Raw genomic sequence first — 26303 nt, 5'->3', positions numbered from 1 at the left:
GTCATCCAGTTCCTGCAAAGGGGTTTTTGCAGCATTGTAGTAAGAAAAACCTCCGGTTGATGGTAAGCGGTTGCTAGGTGACGCGAACCGGATCTTGTCTCAGAAGACAGAATGATAAGAAGTAATCTGCCAAAGTAAAGAAAGTCGTCACTGAGGTACCTGGCGATAGAAGAGCATTCACTGAGTCGGGACCTGGATGCGTTTCACTGTTGGTTTTCCTGTGAGTGTGTGTGTGTGTGTGTGTGTTTCTACACACACACACACACACTCACATGTTTGGTTAAAAGACACAAGACACAAGACTCAAGTATGGAAGGAAAACTTGAGAAAAACAAGTACGTGTGCTGGTAAGATTAGTCCAAACGGACCGAGAGAGAATCAGAGAACAGAAGTCCAAAGAGATCAAATAGCAGCCGAGTTCAGGTTCCACTGAGAAAAGATGGTGTGTGTGTGTGTGTGTGTGTGTGTGTGTGTGTGTGGTGTGTGGTGTGTGGTGTGTGTGTGTGTGTGTGTGTGTGTGTGTTGAGCTTCACGGGTAACGTGAGGCCTTCCAGAACCAGTTCTCCTCATATACTGGACTCTTTGGGCGGCAGGTCCACGTTGGTTACCATCGGAACGGGCGGTAGCGTGGAGACCAGCAGGTGGTCCGAGGTGGGCGGGGCTACGGTGGAGGTCAGGCGGCGGACCTGAGAGATCCTCTCCTCCACACAACCGGCCGACAGACGAGCCTCTGCGTCGTGATCCCAGCACTCCTCCAGCGTTTCACAGATCTGAGCCAGACCCTGAAACCACAAAGTAGAAATATTATTATTTATCATTCTTATTACGACCGCAGCTCGTTTTATAAAGACGAATAAAAGCTGCTAAACCGCCTCGTTATTAAAGGTGCGTCTATCTTTGTGTGAGAGCAAACTCCTACAAACTACGATGACAAACGCGTTCAATGTAACGAGACGCGACAAACTACGACAACAAACGCGTTCAATGTAATGAGACGCAACAAACTACGATGACAACCGTGTTCAATGTAACGAGACACGACAAACTACAACGACAAACCCGGTCAATGTAACGAGACGTGACAAACTACGACAACAAACGCGACAAACTACGACAACAAATGCGTTCAATGTAATGAGACGCGACAAACTACGACAACAAACACGGTCAACGTAACGAGACACGACAAACTACGGCGCCAAACGAGTTCAATTCAATGTAACGAGACGTGACAAACTACGGCGACAAACGTGTTCAATGTAACATACGCGACAAACTACGACGGCAAACATGTTCAATGTAACGAGACGCGACAAACTATGACGACAAACTACGACGCCAAATGTGTTCAATGTAACAAGACGCGACAAACTACGGTGACAAACTACGCCGACAAACTGTGCCGACAAACTACGACGCCAAACGTGTTCAATGTAACAAGACGCGACAAACGCGTTTAATGTAACAAGACGCGACGAACTACAATGACAAACGCGTTCAATGTAACGAGACGCGACAAACTACGACAACAAACGCGTTCAATGTAATGAGACGCAACAAACTACGATGACAACCGTGTTCAATGTAACGAGACACGACAAACTACAACGACAAACCCGGTCAATGTAACGAGACGCGACAAACTACGACAACAAACGCGACAAACTACGACAACAAATGCGTTCAATGTAATGAGACGCGACAAACTACGACAACAAACACGGTCAGCGTAACGAGACACGACAAACTACGACGCCAAACGAGTTCAATTCAATGTAACGAGACGTGACAAACTACGGCGACAAACGTGTTCAATGTAACATACGCGACAAACTACGACGGCAAACATGTTCAATGTAACAATACGCGACAAACTACGACGCCAAGCATGCTCAATGTAACGAGGCGCGACAAACTACGACGCCAAACATGTTCAATTCAATGTAACGAGACATGACAAACTACGCCGACAAACATGTTCAATGTAACGAGACGCGACAAACTATGACGACAAACTACGACGCCAAACGTGTTCAATGTAACAAGACGCGACAAACTACGGCGACAAACGGTGCCGACAAACTACGACGCCAAACGTGTTCAATGTAACAAGACGCGACAAACGCGTTCAATGTAACGAGACGCGACAAACTACGATGACGGACGCGTTCAATGTAACGAGACACGACAAACTACAACGACAAACGCGTCCAATGTAATGAGACGCGACAAACTACGACGATAAACGCGTCCAATGTAACGAGACGCGACAAACTACAACGACAAACGCGTCCAATGTAACGAGACGCGACAAACTATGACGCCAAGCGCGTTCAATGTAACGAGACGCGACAAACTACGACGATAAACACGTCCAATGTAACGAGACGCGACAAACTACGACGATAAACACATCCAATGTAACGAGACGCGACAAACTACGATGACAAACGCGTTCAATGTAACGAGACGCGACAAACTACGATGACAAACATGTTCAATGTAACAAGATACGTAACATGTGATCAGGTACTGAAGATGACGATGAGAACATGATGAAGACTCACGCTGTGTTTGAGCCACAGCTCTTTGAGGGACGGCCTCATCTTCTTGTGGACCACAAACTCCTGCAGCTCCTCCAGAGACGGATGCTGACCCACCTCCTCCTCAAAGGGCAGCATGTACTCACCCACCGGGCCTGACACACACACACACACACACACACACAGTAAAACAATATGAATATTACAACTAAAAAGAACTGTTGATATGGTGACGTCAGTTTACATGGAACTGAGTTACGTAATTAGTTTTACGAGCTAATTTATGTAATCAGATTACTGATATATTCTGTAAAAATTGAGGATTACTAGCAGGATTACAGGATTACATTATTTTAAAGTAGAACTGTTAAACCTTTCACATCTTTTATTGGATATTTTATCGAATACTACACAATATAAACGTGATAATTCATGACGAGCTCCAGATCAAGTGAAGAGTCTGTGATTGGTCGGTCTGTGTTAGAGAGAAGTGTCTCTGGATGGTTGCGTTTGTGTGTGAAGTGAGTTTAAGTTTAAAGTTAAATTGAGTCTAGTTAACATCAGTTAAGTCTAGTTAAGTGCAGTTAAGTTCAGTTGACATTCGTTAAATTCAGTCTAGTTTAGTTTAGTTGACTTAACTTAACATTAGTTAATGTTAACCAATGTTAACTTATGTTAACATTAGTGAAGTTAACTTCAGTTAAGTTTAGTTAAGTTGAGCCTTGTTAAGTTTAGTTACTTAACTTAAGTGTTTGTGTGTGGAGTGAGTTTAAGTTTGAATTCAAGTTTAGTTAAGAAGAGTTTAGTAAAAATAAAAGAAGATATCTGAAACCATAATATAATGTATGAGTGTTACTTTATGAGTAAACAGAACATAATAAACTATAAGAATATAATATATGAGTGTTACTTTATGAGTAAACAGAACATAATAAACTATAAGAATATAATATATGAGTGTTACCATCCACAGCCCTGCAGCGAGTCACCAGCTCCCAGAGCACCAGACCCAGAGCGTACATGTCGATCCTCAGGAAGGAGTCTCTCTGGAAGTTGATGGCTCCTTCTAGAACCTCTGGAGCCATGTAGCGTCTGGTCCCCACCTGTACACACACACACACACACACGCACACGCACACACACACACACACACACATGAGGCCGTGCTCGGTGTGTGGGTGTGGCTCTCGGCGGTCCGATGGCTCACCTGTCCGTGAGTCTCTCCAGGTGGTTCTCCCGGAGCGAAGCGAACAGCGAGGCCGAAGTCTCCGATGACGGCGGTGAGGTCTGAACGCAGCATGATGTTCTTACTCTTAAAGTCCCTGAAGAGACACGAGGACATGAGGACATGAGACCAGGTCTACAGACCACCCCCCATCATAGGAGGACTACCAGAACCCTGTTGATGGGGGGTCTACAGACCGTCCCCCATTATAGGAGGACTACAAGAACCCTGTTGATGGGGGGTCTACAGAACGCCCCCCATCATAGGAGGACTACCAGAACCCTGTTGATGGGGGGTCTACAGACCACCCCCCATCATAGGAGGACTACCACAACCCTGTTGATGGGGGGTCTACAGACCGTCCCCCATTATAGGAGGACTACCAGAACCGTGTAGATGGGGTCTTCATCATGAGTCTTCATCATGAGTCTTCGTCATGATATTGAGACTCTACAGGTGAAGTAATCAACATGAAAGTCTCACCTTCCATTCGAATCATCTTCCATGTTGTTAGTAATGAAATGCTTGATGACCTCGTAACAAGGAGTAAACAGGAAGTAGTGTTGAGTTATTCTGTTTGATGTCTGCAGTGACTCTGTGACTCTTTGATCTCTTTAGACTGGTAACAGACTCTCTGGCTCCATCATGTGGCCAAACGTCGTTACTGCAGACACGTCTTTAAATCATCGGTGTGTAAACTAAACGTTCTGTTTTACGTCCTTCATACAGGAACTTAAACGCATCACCAACATTTATCAGTTATATCTAAAATAAGATTCTTCTAACATAACAATAATAATGATAATAATAATAATAATAATGATGATAATAATAATAACAATAAATATAATAATAACACCAATGAAAAGAAGAAGAAAAATAAGCAAAAAATTAAATAAAATAATAAAAACGATAATAAAAGCAATAATAATAAATTTAAAAAGAAGAAGTAAAGAATATTAATAAATAATAATTATATTTAACAATAATAATAATAAGAAGAATGATGATGACGATGATAATAACAATAAATATAATAATAACAGCAATGAAAAGAAGAAGAAGAAAAAGAAGAAAAACGATAATAAAAGCAATAATAATAATAAATATAAAAAGAAGAAGCAAAGAATATTAATAAATAATAATTATATTTGACAATAATAATATAACAATAATAACAATAACAATAATAAGATCTCCATCATTGCTACGTGACCTTGACCTCTGACCTGTGGGCGATGGCCGGTTTGGCCCCCCCCCCCTTCAGACGGGGGACGTCCTCGTGAAGGTAAGACAGGCCGCACGCCATCGACTCAGAGACGTGACACAATTCTGACCAGCTGACGATGTTCCCCTTCAGGAAGTCAGACAGGGAGCCCTGCAGAGACACAGACCAGGTCCCTCAGGTCTTCATTCAAAACCACATCCAGTCCAGACCTGAATCCTAAAGGTCTGATTTATGTTCCTGTCTCACTACTCCTACCGGCCAGCAGGGGCGCCAGTGAAACACAGCTGAGACCAGAGACACACTGTTGTTTTGTATGGTGGCTGGCTAGCAGCTAACGGCTAGCAGCTAACGGCTAGCAGCTAACAGCTAGCAATTAACGTAAACATGTCGTGGTTCAGGTGTGTCGGTTGAGAGGCACATGTTCTTTGATATGTATTATCCGTGGCTCACTGGGTGAAGAGGGTTGTCTGGTAACCGCAAGGTTGCTGGTTTGATCCTTGGCTGTGTCGAAGTGTCCCTGAGCAAGACACTGAACCCCTAACGGCTCCCGTCATTGGCAGCCCACTGCTCCCTATATACAGGGATGGCTCACAGAGACACATGTCCCCCTTACTGGGATAAATGTAGTCAAATAAAGAAATGTATTAATGTTTCTTACACTTCGAAGAAAATAGACCTTTAACCGATACATCTGAACCAGTTAACCAATAACAGCTAACCTCCTCTTCCTCCCTCCTCACCCTCTCGTGGAACTCGGTCATGAGCCACAGCTCGGCCTCCAGGTGACTCCCTCGTTTCTCTGCACCGATGAACCTCAAGATGTTCTCGTGCCTCATCCCCGGTGTGATGAAGACGTCGGTCTCGTTCACCCACGAGTCCTTATTCTGTGAGGAAGAGGAGGAAGAGGAGATGAGAGTCGGTTGTCCAGGCACAGAAGCACACAGAGAGGGTGTGAGTCTGAACCTGGATGGGGAAGATCTTGACGGCCACGTATTCGTTGATCATCTGAGCCTTCCAGACGCAGCCGAAGCGTCCTCGGGCCTTCACCTCCAGCAGCTGCAGAGGTTTGAGACGCAGCGGGGGGGAGGAGTGGGGAGGACCAGGATGCTGAGGGGACAAGTTCAACAGGGTCAGCAGGAAGTAGACATGATGTGTGAAAGTCAGGATTCTGCTGCATCACATGATGTTCTTCTTTCACGAAATAGAAAAGCACGAGACAAGAAGATGAAAATATGTCGTTATGCTGACGACACCCTGTTATACGTCTCGTTATAATCCACCAATCAGAGCAGACTAACATGTCTCATATTCACTCAAACTGAACAATGACATCACAGAGACGATCGTCTTTAAACTGAACTCTTTCACATCACATTTAATCATCTGGGAGACGTTTGTTTGTTTGATTCTGGTGTCCTGATGACATCACTTCATCTATATTGTACGTTATTATTGTTATTACTGTTTTATTAATGTCTTCCTTGTTGTGAAGTACTTCTACTACATTGTTGAGAAAAGTGCTCAATAAATAAATGAGTATATTAGAATTATTTTTCTTTAGCTTTTTCTAGATGTCGTAGTAATAATATATTTAGGATATTATTACCATTTAAAATAATATGATAAGATATATTAATTACGCGTGTCTTTAAGTTGCTGCTCAAGTTATCATTATTATTATTATTATTGACGATGACATCAGGACCAGGTTGGAAAGCTCTGGACTGTTTGTCTTCTATATCTATAAAAACCAAAAATGCTGAAAATGATTAAAAAATATTATAATACCTCACATTTAATGCAATACAGCTGCAGTTCCACCAGAGGGAGCTATGACACCATGTTCTCACTGTGTGTGTGTGTGTGTGTGTGTGTGTGCACACCTCAGCAAGGTCCACGTGTCCGTATGGAGGTTTCCGGTGCCGGTACATCCAGACGGCGGTGAGCAGAACCACAGACAGCATGACGAAGGGCAGCAGGCAGTAAACCATCACGTTCAACAGGCCGGGGGGCGGAGCTTTGATCACTGACATCACACATATACAAACACGTCCATCAGTGAAGATGCACAGACACACACTGATTCATGAAAGATAGATATGTTTATTAAATATGACTCACGAGGTCCCGTGACGGCCGGCAGGTGTGTGAACTTCTCGTTGCAGAAGTTTCCTTCACAGCAGCAGAAGAAGACCTGAGGACTTTCTTCTGTGGCGACACAGTCCTGTCTGAGGGACGAGCCGGAGACAAGAAACTATTATATACAAGATACACAAACATCAACAATATCTGGTGAGAAAGAGATCTGGACCGGCCGTGTCAACTCGGATGTCTCTGATATCTGAGGTCCCTGCATGTCTCCGCTGGGAAGTCCAGAAATGACTTGTGGAATGAAGATAATGACTTGTGGAATGAAGATAATGACTTGTGGAATGAAGATAATGACTTGTGGGATGAAGATAATGACTTGTGGGATGAAGATAATGACTTGTGGAATGAAGATAATGACTTGTGGAATGAAGATAATGACTTGTGGGATGAAGATAATGACTTGTGGGATGAAGATAATGACTTGTGGAATGAAGATAATGACTTGTGGAATGAAGATAATGACTTGTGGAATGAAGATAATGACTTGTGGAATGAAGATAATGACTTGTGGGATGAAGATAATGACTTGTGGAATGAAGATAATGACTTGTGGGATGAAGATGACTTGTGGGATGAAGATAATGACTTGAGGAATGAAGATAATGACTTGTGGGATGAAGATAATGACTTGTGGGATGAAGATGACTTGTGGAATGAAGATAATGACTTGTGGAATGAAGATAATGACTTGTGGGATGAAGATAATGACTTGAGGAATGAAGATAATGACTTGTGGGATGAAGATAATGACTTGTGGGATGAAGATGACTTGTGGAATGAAGATAATGACTTGTGGGATGAAGATAATGACTTGTGGGATGAAGATGACTTGTGGAATGAAGATAATGACTTGTGGGATGAAGATAATGACTTGTGGGATGAAGATGACTTGTGGAATGAAGATAATGACTTGTGGGATGAAGATGACTTGTGGAATGAAGATAATGACTTGTGGGATGAAGATAATGACTTGTGGGATGAAGATAATGACTTGTGGAATGAAGATAATGACTTGTGGAATGAAGATAATGACTTGTGGGATGAAGATAATGACTTGTGGGATGAAGATGACTTGTGGAATGAAGATAATGACTTGTGGGATGAAGATGACTTGTGGAATGAAGATAATGACTTGTGGGATGAAGATAATGACTTGTGGAATGAAGATAATGACTTGTGGGATGAAGATAATGACTTGTGGGATGAAGATGACTTGTGGAATGAAGATAATGACTTGTGGGATGAAGATGACTTGTGGAATGAAGATAATGACTTGTGGGATGAAGATAATGACTTGTGGGATGAAGATAATGACTTGTGGAATGAAGATAATGACTTGTGGGATGAAGATAATGACTTGTGGAATGAAGATAATGACTTGTGGGATGAAGATAATGACTTGTGGAATGAAGATAATGACTTGTGGGATGAAGATGACTTGTGGAATGAAGATAATGACTTGTGGGATGAAGATAATGACTTGTGGAATGAAGATGACTTGTGGGATGAAGATAATGACTTGTGGGATGAAGATGACTTGTGGAATGAAGATAATGACTTGTGGGATGAAGATAATGACTTGTGGGATGAAGATAATGACTTGTGGAATGAAGATGACTTGTGGAATGAAGATAATGACTTGTGGAATGAAGATGACTTGTGGAATGAAGATAATGACTTGTGGGATGAAGATGACTTGTGGAATGAAGATAATGACTTGTGGGATGAAGATAATGACTTGTGGAATGAAGATGACTTGTGGGATGAAGATAATGACTTGTGGAATGAAGATAATGACTTGTGGAATGAAGATAATGACTTGTGGAATGAAGATAATGACTTGTGGGATGAAGATAATGACTTGAGGAATGAAGATAATGACTTGTGGGATGAAGATGACTTGTGGAATGAAGATAATGACTTGTGGGATGAAGATAATGACTTGTGGAATGAAGATGACTTGTGGAATGAAGATAATGACTTGTGGAATGAAGATAATAACTTGTGGAATGAAGATAATGACTTGTGGGATGAAGATAATGACTTGAGGAATGAAGATAATGACTTGTGGGATGAAGATAATGACTTGTGGAATGAAGATGACTTGTGGAATGAAGATAATGACTTGTGGAATGAAGATAATGACTTGTGGAATGAAGATAATAACTTGTGGAATGAAGATAATGACTTGTGGGATGAAGATAATGACTTGAGGAATGAAGATAATGACTTGTGGGATGAAGATAATGACTTGTGGAATGAAGATGACTTGTGGAATGAAGATAATGACTTGTGGAATGAAGATAATAACTTGTGGAATGAAGATAATGACTTGTGGGATGAAGATAATGACTTGAGGAATGAAGATAATGACTTGTGGGATGAAGATAATGACTTGTGGGATGAAGATAATGACTTGAGGAATGAAGATAATGACTTGTGGAATGAAGATAATGACTTGTGGAATGAAGATAATGACTTGTGGGATGAAGATAATGACTTGAGGAATGAAGATAATGACTTGTGGGATGAAGATAATGACTTGAGGAATGAAGATAATGACTTGTGGGATGAAGATAATGACTTGTGGAATGAAGATGACTTGTGGAATGAAGATAATGACTTGTGGAATGAAGATAATAACTTGTGGAATGAAGATAATGACTTGTGGGATGAAGATAATGACTTGAGGAATGAAGATAATGACTTGTGGGATGAAGATGACTTGTGGAATGAAGATAATGACTTGTGGGATGAAGATGACTTGTGGAATGAAGATAATGACTTGTGGGATGAAGATAATGACTTGTGGAATGAAGATGACTTGTGGGATGAAGATAATGACTTGTGGAATGAAGATAATGACTTGTGGGATGAAGATGACTTGTGGGATGAAGATAATGACTTGTGGAATGAAGATAATGACTTGTGGGATGAAGATAATGACTTGTGGAATGAAGATGACTTGTGGAATGAAGATAATAACTTGTGGAATGAAGATAATGACTTGTGGGATGAAGATAATGACTTCTGGAATGAAGATAATGACTTGTGGAATGAAGATAATGACTTGTGGAATGAAGATGACTTGTGGCATGAAGATAATAACTTGTGGAATGAAGATGACTTGTGGAATGAAGATAATAACTTGTGGAATGAAGATGACTTGTGGAATGAAGATAATGACTTGTGGAATGAAGATGACTTGTGGAATGAAGATGACTTGTGGCATGAAGATAATAACTTGTGGAATGAAGATGACTTGTGGAATGAAGATAATAACTTGTGGAATGAAGATGACTTGTGGAATGAAGATAATGACTTGTGGAATGAAGATAATGACTTGTGGGATGAAGATAATGACTTGTGGAATGAAGATAATGACTTGTGGGATGAAGATAATGACTTCTGGAATGAAGATGACTTGTGGAATGAAGATAATGACTTGTGGGATGAAGATGACTTGTGGAATGAAGATAATGACTTGTGGGATGAAGATAATGACTTGTGGAATGAAGATGACTTGTGGGATGAAGATAATGACTTGTGGGATGAAGATGACTTGTGGAATGAAGATAATGACTTGTGGGATGAAGATAATGACTTGTGGGATGAAGATAATGACTTGTGGAATGAAGATGACTTGTGGAATGAAGATGACTTGTGGAATGAAGATAATGACTTGTGGAATGAAGATGACTTGTGGGATGAAGATAATGACTTGTGGGATGAAGATAATGACTTGTGGAATGAAGATGACTTGTGGGATGAAGATGACTTGTGGAATGAAGATAATGACTTGTGGGATGAAGATAATGACTTGTGGGATGAAGATAATGACTTGTGGAATGAAGATGACTTGTGGAATGAAGATAATGACTTGTGGGATGAAGATAATGACTTGTGGAATGAAGATGACTTGTGGAATGAAGATGACTTGTGGGATGAAGATAATGACTTGTGGGATGAAGATAATAACTTGTGGGAACTGGATTACTGGTCGTAGCAGTTGAAGTCGTCCAGCCAGCAGCCCTTCTTCACCAGCTCCACGGAGCCGGAGATGTTCCTCCAGGAGGCGTAGCAGTGGGAGCGTTTCTCCTGCTCTCCTTCACAGCGCTCCACTCCGCTCCGATTGGTCCGCTCCAGCTCAAAGTTCACGTTGTAGTACAGACAGTCGGTGGTGTCGGCCCCCCTGCTGAGTCCTAAACACAGAGAGAGCATCTTCATCAGGCATCATCATCTTCATCATCATTACCATCATCATCATCATCATCATCGTCCTCTTTATCCATCTCTCCTCACTTCCTCTCCTCATCTCTTTATTCCTCTACACTGCCTTCATCATCTCTTCTTCCTCCTCCGTCATCTTCATCAATCTGTCTCACTTTCACCATCTCTTCTTGTCTCCTTCCTTCCTTGCCTTCTTCCTCCCCCCCTACTGTTTCCTTTGCCCCTCCTCGTCTCCTCCCACCTCTGTTGCCTCTTCTCTCCTAGTACTTTGTGAGATGAAGGTTTTCAAACTTAATAAATCAGGTAAATGTAGCGTTAGAGGAATACTGGAGTGAAGTAGTAGTACTACCTCATACATGTACTTGTGTAACTGTAGTATTTTAACAGAAGTTTAACAGAAGTTAACAGAAGTATTTTAACAGAAGTTCAGACTGAGAGCGTTCAGTGTGACAGATGTTACAGCCAATTTGTGCATTCAGCGTCGCTACGCAACCACACACACACACATACACACACAGTACTAATACTACAATACCATGGTACTCAAATGGAAACAGAGTTTTTTTTAAAGGGACAGTTCACTCTAAAAATCTAAACTGTCTCAACATCAACGTCTGTTTCCAGAAATCCTACATGGAGGAAGTACAAGTACATATTGTACTTCAATAACTGTACAGGCTGCCACTGTAATACCACATGTACTTTTACGTATTTTTCATATATTCTATTGTAAATCTTTCTGTTTATTGTATTTATATGAACAAACATCTCAGATTTCTGATGATCACGTTTTTGTTCTTCTTCTGAATATCTATCTATCTGCTGTACATGAACAGTACTGCAGTAGTACTGTGTTCTGCCTGTGTACTACTGTACACAGGAGTACTGCAGTAGTACTGTGTACAGTACACAGAGAACTTCAGTCTGAACCCTCATCAGTATTCTGGAGGTCGACTTCGGTCGCCATAGTGATCTGTGAGCTAATGGGCCAGAAAGCTGTGTGTGTGTGTCTGTGTGTGAGTGTGTCTGTGTCTGTGTGTGAGTGTGTGTGTCACTTGACATTTAGTCCAACTTATTTTTCAATTAAAAAGTTCAGCAGAGAATTAGAGAAAGTTCAGGAAGAAATGAATGAGGCGAGACACACACATCTCTCTCTAACTAATGGAGTATTAAAGGGCTGGTTCAGATATTTTCACATGAGGTGAAGTAAAATCAACCACTACACCAGAAACTAAACTACACCGTAAACTAAACTACACCAGAAACTAAACTACACCGTAAACTAAACTACACCGTAAACTAAACCAGAAACTAAACTACACCGTAAACTAAACCAGAAACTAAACTACACCGTAAACTAAACTACACCAGAAACTAAACTACACCGTAAACTAAACTACACCAGAAACTAAACTACACCGTAAACTAAACTACACCGTAAACTAAACCAGAAACTAAACTACACCGTAAACTAAACTACACCGTAAACTAAACCAGAAACTAAACTACACCGTAAACTAAACTACACCAGTAAACTAAACTACACCAGAAACTAAACTATACCAGAAACTAACCTACACCAGTAAACTAAACTACACCAGTAAACTAAACTACACCAGAAACTAAACTACACCAGTAAACTAAACTACACCAGAAACTAAACTACACCAGTAAACTAACCTACACCAGTAAACTAAACTACACCAATAAACTAAACTATACCAGAAACTAACCTACACCAGTAAACTAAACTACACCAGAAACTAAACTATACCAGTAAACTAAACTATTATGAATCAGATCTCAGAGTGACTCAGAGACCTGATCCAGTATCCGAGGACATCTTCATATAAACCAGAGTTCTCATGACCTCTGACCCCATCGTCTGTTAGAAACAGAGACAGCTGCAGTTTAGTTATGAAGAGCAGCGACGTCACATGATCTCACACATTAACATGTCTATAGTCTGTGACCTCTGACCTCCTGACTCCATCAGTCCGACGTGTGTGTGAAATGCAAATCACTCAGAGTGTGTGTGACCTCACGGGCATTTTCAACAGCCTTTGTGCGTTCCAGACATGACGGTCAGGGGTCACACACACACACACACACGGTCTGCCAGATGCCTGTGTGTGTGTGTGTGTGTGCATATGTTACTGAGATCAGAGGGCAACACATGAGATGCAAAGCCATGGGAACTCTTCTCACACACACATATAGATCCATATCATCAACGGGCTTTATGATATTCACACACACACAAACACTTTTAATCAATAATCTATTGGGTGAAATGAAGTTGAACAACTGGTTGGGATGACGTGCTGGTGAAGGCTTATGGGAGATGTAGTTTCTTCATGTCAGATTAAAATGATCTGAATGATGAATACAAAAGAAATAAATTAAGTAAGAATGAACGCAGGATGTTTTAGTAGTAGTGGAGTACTTTCCCAGTGTGGTCGTAGTACTTTTACTGCAGTAATACTTCTTCACGTACGATAACGTATCAGTGGAATCCCATGGCGATGCCATCAGAGACACAATGACATCATCTGTTGACGTGATGGTTCATATTTAGAGAGAAGATGGTTTGATGTGCTCATGTAGCTCTGAAGGTCTTCATGGAACCACAAAGTACTCAGTTACTTTAAGAACAGCTGTTTACCTGTCCATCCACCAGGAAACACACAGGAAGTGATGTCATCACTGAGGCTCTCTAATGTGGTGTTAAAACTGTGAAGACTCCAGACTCTCAGACCAGGTCCTGGCTGCCATCCAGCTGGATCCCAAAACGCCCCCCCCCAACACACAAACACACACAGACACGCGCACACACATACACACACACACACACAGACACACACACAGACACACACACACACACAGACACACACACACACACACAGACACACACACAGACACACACACACACACAGACACACACACACACACACACAGACACACACAGACACACACAGACACACAGACACACACACACACACACACACACACAGACACACACACACACAGACACACACACACACACACACACAGACACACACACAGACACACATGCAGACACACACACAGACACACACACAGACACGCGCACACACACACACACACACACAGACACACACACACACACAGACACACACACACACAGACACACACACACAGACACACAGACACACACACACACACACACACACATGCGCACACACACACACACACACACGCGTGTCCTGAACGTGTCCTGAACGTCTCCTGAACGTCTCCTGAACGTGTCCTGAACGTGTCCTGTACGTGTCCTGAACGTCTCCTGAACGTCTCCTGAACGTGTCCTGTACGTCTCCTGAACGTCTCCTGAACCTGTCCTGTACGTGTCCTGAACGTGTCCTGTACGTCTCCTGAACGTCTCCTGAACGTCTCCTGAACGTCTCCTGTACGTCTCCTGAACGTGTCCTGTACGTGTCCTGAACGTGTCCTGTACGTCTCCTGAACGTGTCCTGAACGTGTCCTGTACGTGTCCTGTACGTGTCCTGAACGTGTCCTGAACGTGTCCTGTACGTGTCCTGAACGTGTCCTGAACGTGTCCTGTACGTGTCCTGTACGTCTCCTGAACGTGTTCTGAACGTGTCCTGTACGTGTCCTGAACGTGTCCTGTACGTCTCCTGAACGTGTCCTGTACGTGTCCTGAACGTGTCCTGTACGTGTCCTGTACGTGTCCTGAACGTGTCCTGAACGTCTCCTGAACGTGTCCTGAACGTCTCCTGAACGTGTCCTGAACGTGTCCTGTACGTCTCCTGTACGTCTCCTGAACGTCTCCTGAACGTGTCCTGAACGTCTCCTGTACGTCTCCTGAACCTGTCCTGAACGTGTCCTGTACGTGTCCTGAACGTGTCCTGTACGTCTCCTGAACGTCTCCTGTACGTGTCCTGTACGTGTCCTGTACGTGTCCTGAACGTGTCCTGTACCTGTCCTGAACGTGTCCTGTACGTGTCCTGAACGTGTCCTGTACGTCTCCTGAACGTCTCCTGTACGTGTCCTGTACGTGTCCTGTACGTGTCCTGAACGTGTCCTGAACGTGTCCTGAACGTGTCCTGTACGTCTCCTGAACGTCTCCTGAACGTGTCCTGTACGTGTCCTGAACGTGTCCTGAACGTGTCCTGAACGTGTCCTGTACGTCTCCTGAACGTCTCCTGAACGTGTCCTGAACGTGTCCTGTACGTGTCCTGAACGTGTCCTGAACGTGTCCTGAACGTGTCCTGTACGTGTCCTGTACGTCTCCTGAACGTGTCCTGAACGTGTCCTGTACGTGTCCTGTAGGTCTCCTGAACGTGTCCTGTACGTGTCCTGTACGTGTCCTGAACGTGTCCTGTACGTCTCCTGAACGTGTCCTGTACGTGTCCTGTACGTGTCCTGTACGTGTCCTGAACGTGTCCTGAACGTGTCCTGAACGTCTCCTGAACGTGTCCTGAACGTGTCCTGAACGTGTCCTGTACGTGTCCTGTACGTGTCCTGAAGGTGTCCTGTACGTGTCCTGAACGTGTCCTGTACGTGTCCTGTACGTCTCCTGAACGTGTTCTGAACGTGTCCTGTACGTGTCCTGAACGTGTCCTGTACGTGTCCTGTAGGTCTCCTGAACGTGTCCTGTACGTGTCCTGTACGTGTCCTGAACGTGTCCTGTACGTCTCCTGAACGTGTCCTGTACGTGTCCTGTACGTGTCCTGTACGTGTCCTGTACGTGTCCTGAACGTGTCCTGAACGTGTCCTGAACGTCTCCTGAACGTGTCCTGAACGTGTCCTGAACGTGTCCTGTACGTGTCCTGTAAGTGTCCTGAACGTCTCCTAAGCTTTAGTTCAACCAAACCAAAACCTTTAGAGGTCTACGTTCCAACAAGAACTGGAGAAGTCATTAAAACTTCTTCTTAGAACAATGGGACCTCCACAAAGACCACGAGAACGTCACTCAACCCCAATAATAAGGTCCAGAACCCCTCGAAGACTAGAATGACCCCCAAAGACCACCAAAACACCCTTTGTGGTGCCTTTAAGAATCAAGAGGATCCCCCTGTGACCCCCCTGGAAGATGCTCAGACCGCCTCAATGACAAACTAATTCACTCATGGAACCGTGGAACCCTGTAAAGTAGCCTTGGGACCCTCTAGAATCCCCAATATGGAGCCCTTTCTAAGACCCTGGAATCTCCTCCGAGACACTCCAATGAAACCACGAAGGAACCCCCCATGTTGACCTGGAACCCTTTGAAGAACCCCATGTAAATCAGTCACCTTTTAAATATCCCAATGTAGTCATGGAACACCTTCAAGGAACTCCTGCACCCCAAACAGACCCACGAAGACCTTAAAACACTGCAATGGACCCCCATGGAGCCCTGGAACCCTAGAAGATGCTCAGGTCCACAGAAGGCCCATTAAGCCCCCCAATGGACCTCCAATACTCATTCAAGTAGCCCCTGAACCCTCTAAGATGTCTGTACACCACCCTTCAGGACCACCAACAACCCCATGTGGGTCTTATTCAAAAACCCAGTGAAACCTTAAAAGACAGAAAGACTGAGACCAGCAAACCCACTGGTGTGTTCCTGGAACCCCTTCAAGAACTTAGAACCCACCAAAGAAACCCTGGAACCCCTTAAACCCTTTCAGAGCTCCGTGGACCCCCCTGATAGTCCCCTTAAGGACCCCACATCAGGCTGGGTGTGCTCACGTGCACGTTTAACAGCTGATCACAGAAGCACCAGATCGGAGACGGTTTCTGTCCCCCCCTCACCACCCCACCCCAGACCAGACTGGACCCCCATCCCTGAACAGAGGGAGTCATTCCTCCGGTCCTCGAGGGAGACGAGGGGAGGAAACAAATGAGGGGGGGGCGTTACTTTGTCAATGAAAGAGATCTTTGGACCCCCCCTCACACCCCCCCATCTGTCACAGCAGACCAACACACACACACACACACACACACACACACACACACACACACACACACACACACACACACACACAATCTCACACACATTATTTCACTCTTGTATCTAAACGGATGAATTTCTTTACTTCCGACTTGAGTTGAACTTGTTTCTATATTTACTCTTATTGTTACACTTATTACTTATGACTGTTGTCATAATGTTCATATTTGTGTTCTATAGTTTGTGATGTAAACTCATATTCACACATTAATAAATTGTTCATGTTCATCATAATAATCTGTTCTGTCTGAAAGGAGCAGGTTTATATCATCACAGATATGAATGTCCTCTGTATGTGCTTCATGTAAACATCATATTGCGAGTGGGTTATGAGTTGATGAACCGCGTACAGCGCGTGAGGGCCGGACCAACAGACCTGCTCGATATTATTCCACCTCGTTGTAAAAAGAAACTTGTTTGGTTCTGAAGAGCTGTGAGAGTAAATGTTATGATCGCTGGTGGAATGTAACGATATTTGCTTAAGTACTTATGGACAAATTCAAGGTACTTTGCTTGAGTATTTCTATTTTATTTAACTTTGTACTTCTACTACATCCCAGAGGGAGATATTGTACGTTGTACTCCACTACATGAGTCTGCCAGCTTTAGTTACTAGTTACTTTGCACGTTATCATGTTTCAAACCTTTCCTAACGACACAAACTGACCAACAGAGTTCAAACGAGCTCCACCGTAAACATCTGCAGCAGCAATAATCCAAACGCATATACATTTGTAATATTCATATTCCGCTGCCAGAACTGCCTCCAAACTCCACTTCCGTCCCAACTGACATCTGTTTAGCTTCAAGATGTTCCTGTCTGTTGTGTCTTTGACATTTCAGGACAACATGCTCCACGTCTTCAGTCATCAGTGCACTTATCTGAGTCCATGAGTTCAGTCCTGTGTGTCCGAACCGTAACCTTGATATGATGACCTCCTCTCTTCTGTACTTCCCTTTGTATGTCTTCACATTTATGGATTTCTGAATGTTATAATAATGTCTTCCTTTGTTGTCGTTGTCCCACTTCTTCTGCCATACCTCCCGTCCTGCCTCTCTTATTAATGCTTCAGCTTCCCCCTTTCCAAAAGGAATATTCAATATCTCCTCTTCTTTTAGTGTTCGTGCTCTCTTTGCAATCATATTCAATTCAATTCAATTCAATTTATTTTATTTTTGTATAGCCCAAAATCACAAATCACAAATTTGCCTCAGAGCGCTTTACAGAGTGGTTTATTCATACAATGCACAGGTCTGCTGTAGAAGGATTATTATGAAAAGAGCAATGAGGTCGCTGTGTCTTTAAAACAGAGCCCCTCCCCCTAGTCGGGTCCATCCAATCAGAGTCCTCACAGCTCTGAACACAAACACACATCAACAGTCCGACGTGTTGATTGATTATTGATCTCTCTGATGTAGGGCTGGGCGATATGGCCTAAAAAAAAAATCTCCGATTTTTTTACAAAAAATCCGATTCACGATTTAAATCGATTTTTTCCCCCACAAATTTTTGCAGATGACAGAAGCTGTTGAAAACAATTTTTTATTTTGTGATGATTTTCCCTCGTAGGTTGATAAAAATAAAGTGCAAACAAAACCTGAACATTGTAGAAAGGTGCCTGTAGTATACAAAAAGTATTTGGTCACTCTTTTGTTTGCCTGAATCATTTAAATATAAAATTAAATTAAACATAACATTAAATGGCATTAAATAGTAGCCTTCCATTGTAAACAACTGTGCAAATGTAACTTTTTACAGTAAGCTTTTCTAACTGAATACACTGATACAAACACAGCATGAAATAAAATGTATGTGACCCTTTAACATTCACATTTTCAAAAGTGCAACATCTGATCTAACATCAACATAACATATTTTGCACAGTAAATAAGTGCATGTAAACAAAATCAAGTGCATTCACAACATAACCAACAGTATTAAACAGTCGTGCATGTTTTTTCTAAATATTGTTTGCCAGGAAGACAGCGTCGCTTGTGCTCCCGCGGTCCTGCTCCCTCCTCAGGGCGCAACGCTTCTCCCACTCAGCGGCATGCCTCTGTTTGAGGCTGTTTGTTCTGTGTCAGATGACACGAACCCGAACCATTTCCAGACCACCGAAGACACATTCTTACCTCTCTTAAGAACGAGAGCTTCACTGCTGGCCGCCATTGTTTTCGTTTGTAAACAATGCGCGCGCACTCAACTACGGGAACCCAACGGGGGGGAGGGGTGGGGGCGATTTTCTCGATTTTCAATAAAACACATCGCCTTAAAGCACACATTCGAATTAATCGATTAAATCGATTTATCGCCCAGCCCTACTCTGATGTCATCGAAGCACAAAAAGAAAAAGTCATCATCTATGCAGCTCGAGGACAGCTTAGTGAGAATACAGGTTAGTGATCGGGTTAGTGATCGGGTAATTAATCGGGTTAGTGATCGGGTAATTAATCGGGTTAGTGATCGGGTTAGTGATCGGGTAATTAATCGGGTTAGTGATCGGGTAATTAATCGGGTTAGTGATCGGGTTAGTGATCGGATTAGTGATCGGGTTATTGATCCGGTTATTGATCCGGTTAATGATCGGGTTAATGATCGGGTTAGTGATCGGGTTAGTGATCGGGTTAGTGATCGGGTTAGTGATCGGGTAATTAATCGGGTTAGTGATCGGGTTAGTGATCGGATTAGTGATCGGGTTATTGATCGGGTTATTGTTCAGGTTAGTGATCGGGTTAGTGATCGGGTTAGTGATCGGGTAATTAATCGGGTTAGTGATCGGGTTAGTGATCGGATTAGTGATCGGGTTATTGATCGGGTTATTGTTCAGGTTAATGATCGGGTTAGTGATCGGGTTAGTGATCGGGTAATTAATCGGGTTAGTGATCGGGTTAGTGATCGGGTAATTAATCGGGTTAATGATCGGGTTAGTGATCGGGTTAATGATCGGGTTAGTGATCAGGTAATTAATCGGGTTAGTGATCGGGTTAATGATCGGGTTATTGATCGGGTTATTGTTCAGGCTAATGATCGGGTTAGTGATCGGGTTAGTGATCGGGTTATTGATCGGGTTAGTGATCGGGTTATTGATCGGGTTAGTGATCGGGTTATTGATCGGGTTATTGTTCGGGTTAATGATCGGGTTATTGATCGGGTTAATGATCGGGTTATTGATCGGGTTAGTGATCGGGTTAGTGATCGGGTTAATGATCGGGTTATTGATCGGGTTAGTGATCGGGTTAATGATCCGGTTATTGATCGGGTTAGTGATCGGGTTATTGATCGGGTTAGTGATCGGGTTATTGATCGGGTTAATGATCGGGTTATTGATCGGGTTATTGATCCGGTTAATGATCGGGTTATTGATCGGGTTAGTGATCGGGTTATTGATCGGGTTAGTGATCGGGTTAGTGATCGGGGTTATTGATCTGGTTAGTGATCGGGTTAGTGATCGGGTTATTGATCGGGTTAGTGATCGGGTTAGTGATCGGGTTAGTGATCGGGTTATTGATCGGGTTATTGATCGGGTTAATGATCGGGTTATTGATCGGGTTATTGTTCGGGTTAATGATCGGGTTAGTGATCGGGTTAGTCATCGGGTTAGTGATCGGGTAATTAATCGGGTTAGTGATCGGGTAATTAATCGGGTTAGTGATCGGGTTAGTGATCGGGTTAGTGATCGGATTATTGATCCGGTTATTGATCCGGTTAATGATCGGGTTAGTGATCGGGTTAGTGATCGGGTTAGTGATCGGGTTAATGATCGGGTTATTGATCGGGTTAATGATCGGGTTATTGATCGGGTTAGTGATCGGGTAATTAATCGGGTTAGTGATCGGGTTAGTGATCGGGTTAATGATCGGGTTATTGTTCAGGCTAGTGATCGGGTTAGTGATCGGGTTATTGATCGGGTTAGTGATCGGGTTATTGATCGGGTTAATGATCGGGTTATTGATCGGGTTAATGATCGGGTTATTGATCGGGTTAGTGATCGGGTTAGTGATCGGGTTATTGATCGGGTTAGTGATCGGGTTAATGATCCGGTTATTGATCGGGTTATTGATCGGGTTATTGATCGGGTTAATGATCCTGTTATTGATCGGGTTAATGATCCTGTTATTGATCGGGTTATTGATCGGGTTAGTGATCGGGTTATTGATCGGGTTATTGATCGGGTTATTGATCGGGTTATTGATCGGGTTATTGATCCGGTTAATGATCCGGTTAATGATCGGGTTATTGATCGGGTTAATGATCGGGTTAGTGATCGGGTTAGTGATCGGGTTAGTGATCGGGTTAGTGATCGGGCTAATGATCGGGTTATTGATCGGGTTAATGATCGGGTTATTGTTTGGGTTAATGATCGGGTTATTGATCGGGTTAGTGATCGGGTTAGTGATCGGGTTATTGATCGGGTTAGTGATCGGGTTAGTGATCGGGTTATTGATCGGGTTAGTGATCGGGTTATTGATAGGGTTATTGATAGGGTTATTGATCGGGTTAGTGATCGGGTTAGTGATCGGGTTGTTGATCGGGTTAATGATCGGGTTATTGATCGGGTTATTGATCGGGTTAGTGATCGGATTAATGATCGGGTTATTGATCGGGTTATTGATCGGGTTAATGATCGGGTTATTGATCGGGTTAGTGATCGGGTTATTGATCGGGTTAATGATCTTGTTATTGATCGGGTTATTGATCGGGTTAATGATCGGGTTATTGATCGGGTTAATGATCGGGTTATTGATCGGGTTAGTGATCGGGTTATTGATCGGGTTAACGATCCTGTTATTGATCGGGTTATTGATCGGGTTAATGATTGGGTTAGTGATCGGGTTAGTGATCGGGTTATTGATCGGGTTAGTGATCGGGTTAATGATCGGGTTAGTGATCCGGTTAATGATCGGGTTAGTGATCGGGTTAGTGATCGGGTTAATGACCGGGTTAGTGATCCGGTTAATGATCGGGTTATTGATCGGGTTAATGATCGGGCTAGTGATCCGGTTAATGATCGGGTTATTGATCGGGTTAGTGATCCGGTTAGTGATCCGGTTAATGATCGGGTTAGTGATCCGGTTAATGATTGGGTTATTGATCAGGTTAGTGATCAGGTTAGTGATCAGGTTAGTGATATTGAGGTTATTGAGCTTTAAAAATAAGCATCTTGTGGAACTAACCTGATTGTCTCTCTCTCAGCCAATCACGACATCAACAGTTAACAACGTGCATTCTGGGTATTTTTCTCCCTCCTCCTCTTGACCCATGTCATCAATTTTAGCAGAGCCAAGAAGAGGGAAAAAAACAGTCGCTGGCCCTTTAAATCGCTTTCAGCGGACCCAGATCCTCCAGCAGAAACCTAGTCCACGGTGGACAGACCCAGATCCTCCAGCAGAAACCTAGTCCACCGTGGACAGACCCAGATCCTCCAGCAGAAACCTAGTCCACCGTGGACAGACCCAGATCCTTCAGCAGAGACCGGTCCACCGTGGACAGACCCAGATCCTCCAGCAGAAACCTAGTCCACCGTGGACAGGCCCAGATCCTCCAGCAGAAACCTAGTCCACTGTGGACAGGCCCAGATCCTCCAGCAGAAACCTAGTCCACCGCGGACAGGCCCAGATCCTCCAGCAGAAACCTAGTCCACCGTGGACAGGCCCAGATCCTCCAGCAGAAACCTAGTCCACCGTGGACAGACCCAGATCCTCCAGCAGAAACCTAGTCCACCGTGGACAGACCCAGATTCTCCAGTAGAGACCGGTCCACCGTGGACAGACCCAGATCCTCCAGCAGAAACCTAGTCCACCGTGGACAGACCCAGATCCTTCAGCAGAGACCGGTCCACCGTGGACAGACCCAGATCTGGGAGCAGGAGAGCTCAGCTCCCAGCAGCAGCAGCTGATATACATATATACACCGTATATGATGATGAAGATGTTGATGATGATGATGTTGATGAAGGTGTTGATGATGAAGATGTTGATGATGAAGGTGCTGAAGATGTTGATGATGATGATGTTGAAGATGATGATGTTGAAGATGATGATGAAGATGTTGATGATGATGATGTTGAAGATGATGATGTTGAAGATGATGATGAAGATGTTGATGATGATGAAGGTGTTGAAGATGATGATGAAGGTGTTGAAGATGATGATGTTGATGATGATGTTGATGAAGATGAAGATGTTGATGATGATGAAGGTGTTGAAGATGATGATGAAGGTGTTGAAGATGATGATGATGTTGATGAAGATGATGATGTTGAAGATGATGATGAAGATGTTGAAGACGATGATGAAGGTGTTGAAGATGATGATGAAGGTGTTGAAGATGATGATGAAGGTGTTGAAGATGATGATGAAGATGATGATGTTGATGAAGATGTTGATGTTGATGATGATGTTGAAGATGTTGATGATGGTGATGAAGGTGTTGAAGATGATGATGAAGATGATGATGTTGATGAACATGTTGATGATGATGTTGAAGATGTTGATGATGATGATGAAGGTGTTGAAGATGATGATGTTGATGATGAAGATGTTGATCATGATGAAGGTGATGATGAAGATGATGAAGCAGCACAAAGCCTGGTCACCGAGCAGCACGAGGACACACCTGACGTCACCTTCTCATCAGGCACGTTCTCTCCATCTGTGTTTTGCAGCGCGCATACGCCTCCTCGCCACTACCACGAGGCCACATGACCGCACGCCGCTTCATTCATCTGCCCGGAGTAAAGACAGGAGGCGCCATGAAGAAATAAAGATCAATCTGCCCGGTTACCGGACAATGGTGAGGCTCGAGCTCTGCTGATCGATGATCGATCCGCCTGTATGCGCGAGCAGACAATGGAGCACACACACACACACTAACACACACACACACACACACACACTAACACACACACACACACACACACTAACACACACTAACACACACTAACACACACACTAACACACACACACACACACACACTAACACACACACACACACACACACACACACTAACACACACTAACACACACTAACACACACACACTAACACACACACACACTAACACACACTAACACACACACACACACTAACACACACACACACACTAACACACACTAACACACACACACACACACACTAACACACACTAACACACACACACACTAACACACACACACACACTCACACACACACACTAACACACACTAACACACACACACACACTAACACACACACACACTAACACACACACACACACACACACACTAACACACACTAACACACACACACACTAACACACACACACACTAACACACACTAACACACACACACTAACACACACTAACACACACACTAACACACACACTCTAACACACACATACACACACTAACACACACTAACACACACACACACACACACTCTAACACACACATACACACACACACACACTAACACACACTAACACACACACACACACACACTCTAACACACACATACACACACACACACACTAACACACACTAACACACACACACTAACACACACTAACACACACACTAACACACACACTCTAACACACACATACACACACACACACACTAACACACACACCCACACACTAACACACACTAACACACACACACACACACACACACTCTAACACACACATACACACACACACACACACTAACACACACACACACTAACACACACTCACTAACACACACACACACACTAACACACACACACACACACACACACACTCACTAACACACACACACTAACACACACATACACACACACACACACTAACACACACACACTAACACACACATACACTAACACACACACACTCACTAACACACACACACACACTAACACACACACACACACACACACTAACACACTGACACACACACTAACACACACACACACACACACACACTAACACACTGACACACACACTAACACACACACACACACACACACACACACACTAACACACACACACACACAGACACACACACACACACACACACACACAGACAGTGAATGCAGAAGCAGTCTGGACTGAATTGACTCCTGCAGAGACCATCACTATAGACCACGTCCTCAGATGATCACATTCGCACGCACGCACGCACGCACACGCAGCGAGGTGTTCCTCGGTGCAGAATGAGGACACGTTGACGGATCCCGGTTCACACCGTCTCCGATCCACATTGATCCGGTTCAGAAACACCGATCATATTTGCATATGGATCTCCACGCGCAGCCGGAACCAACGACCCACGAGCAGGCGTTAATGTGAGCGGGGTCGGCTGCAGACCGCCTCCGGTACCGAGCAGCTCAGCAGCCCGCCGCTGTTTCCGGCTGCAGTGATGCAACCCGCAGCCCTTTAACCCTTTAAGCCCTGAACTAACAGCTCGTACCTGCACACAAAGTTCCCAGCAGAAGTGCCCCGGTCAGCCAGGAGAGCCACATGGTCCCTCTAGTCTGCTCCGCCCGGTTCGGTCCTGGTGTCTCCCGGATCCTCCTCCAACATTTAAGAGACCAGTTCAGAGACGCTGCGTAACAACCACGACCCGGAGATCCGGGACAGTGTTTTTAGTCCACCGGGCTTTTGTGTGCAGTGTGTGAAATAATCCAGCCAGCAGCCCCCTCTTCCTCTTCCTCCTCCTCCTCCTCCTCCTCCTCCAAAGAGAACCAGACCCGCACGGCTCTACGAAGAAGTTCCCAGCGGATCAGGAGCCATGCGGGGTCCCTCACACTCACAGCCCGCTGATAGTTCCACACCAGCCCGCAGGAGGAGTCCCAGAGAAGAGGTGTGAAAACAGCCCGCAGACCAGCGCCTCTCTCTCTCTCTCTCTCTCTCTCTCTCTCTCTCTCTCTCTCTCTCTCTGTCTCTCTCTCTCGCTCTCTCTCTCTCGTCGG

The 26303-nt window shown here is 43.9% G+C and overlaps 1 protein-coding gene across 1 annotated transcript; it reads right to left on the bottom strand.

The window, feature by feature from the left end:
- Positions 1–566: 566 nt before the first annotated feature.
- LOC306794388 (activin receptor type-2B-like) lies at positions 567–25853 on the bottom strand (the record flags this gene model as incomplete). The annotated part of the gene is made up of 11 exons (XM_079292425.1): positions 567–782; positions 2568–2698; positions 3508–3646; positions 3751–3865; positions 4998–5146; positions 5737–5880; positions 5960–6103; positions 6880–7022; positions 7118–7224; positions 11145–11349; positions 25802–25853. The coding sequence occupies 11 exons, from the start codon at positions 25851–25853 to the stop codon at positions 567–569; spliced, it is 1545 nt and encodes a 514-aa protein (XP_079148551.1).
- Positions 25854–26303: the final 450 nt, after the last annotated feature.

Source organism: Melanostigma gelatinosum (genome assembly GCF_949748355.1).
Source record: "Melanostigma gelatinosum genome assembly, chromosome: 20".
In the NCBI taxonomy this organism is placed as follows: domain Eukaryota; kingdom Metazoa; phylum Chordata; class Actinopteri; order Perciformes; family Zoarcidae; genus Melanostigma; species Melanostigma gelatinosum.
Note: the sequence above shows the minus strand (reverse complement) of the source record. Positions and strands in the feature narration are given on the sequence as shown.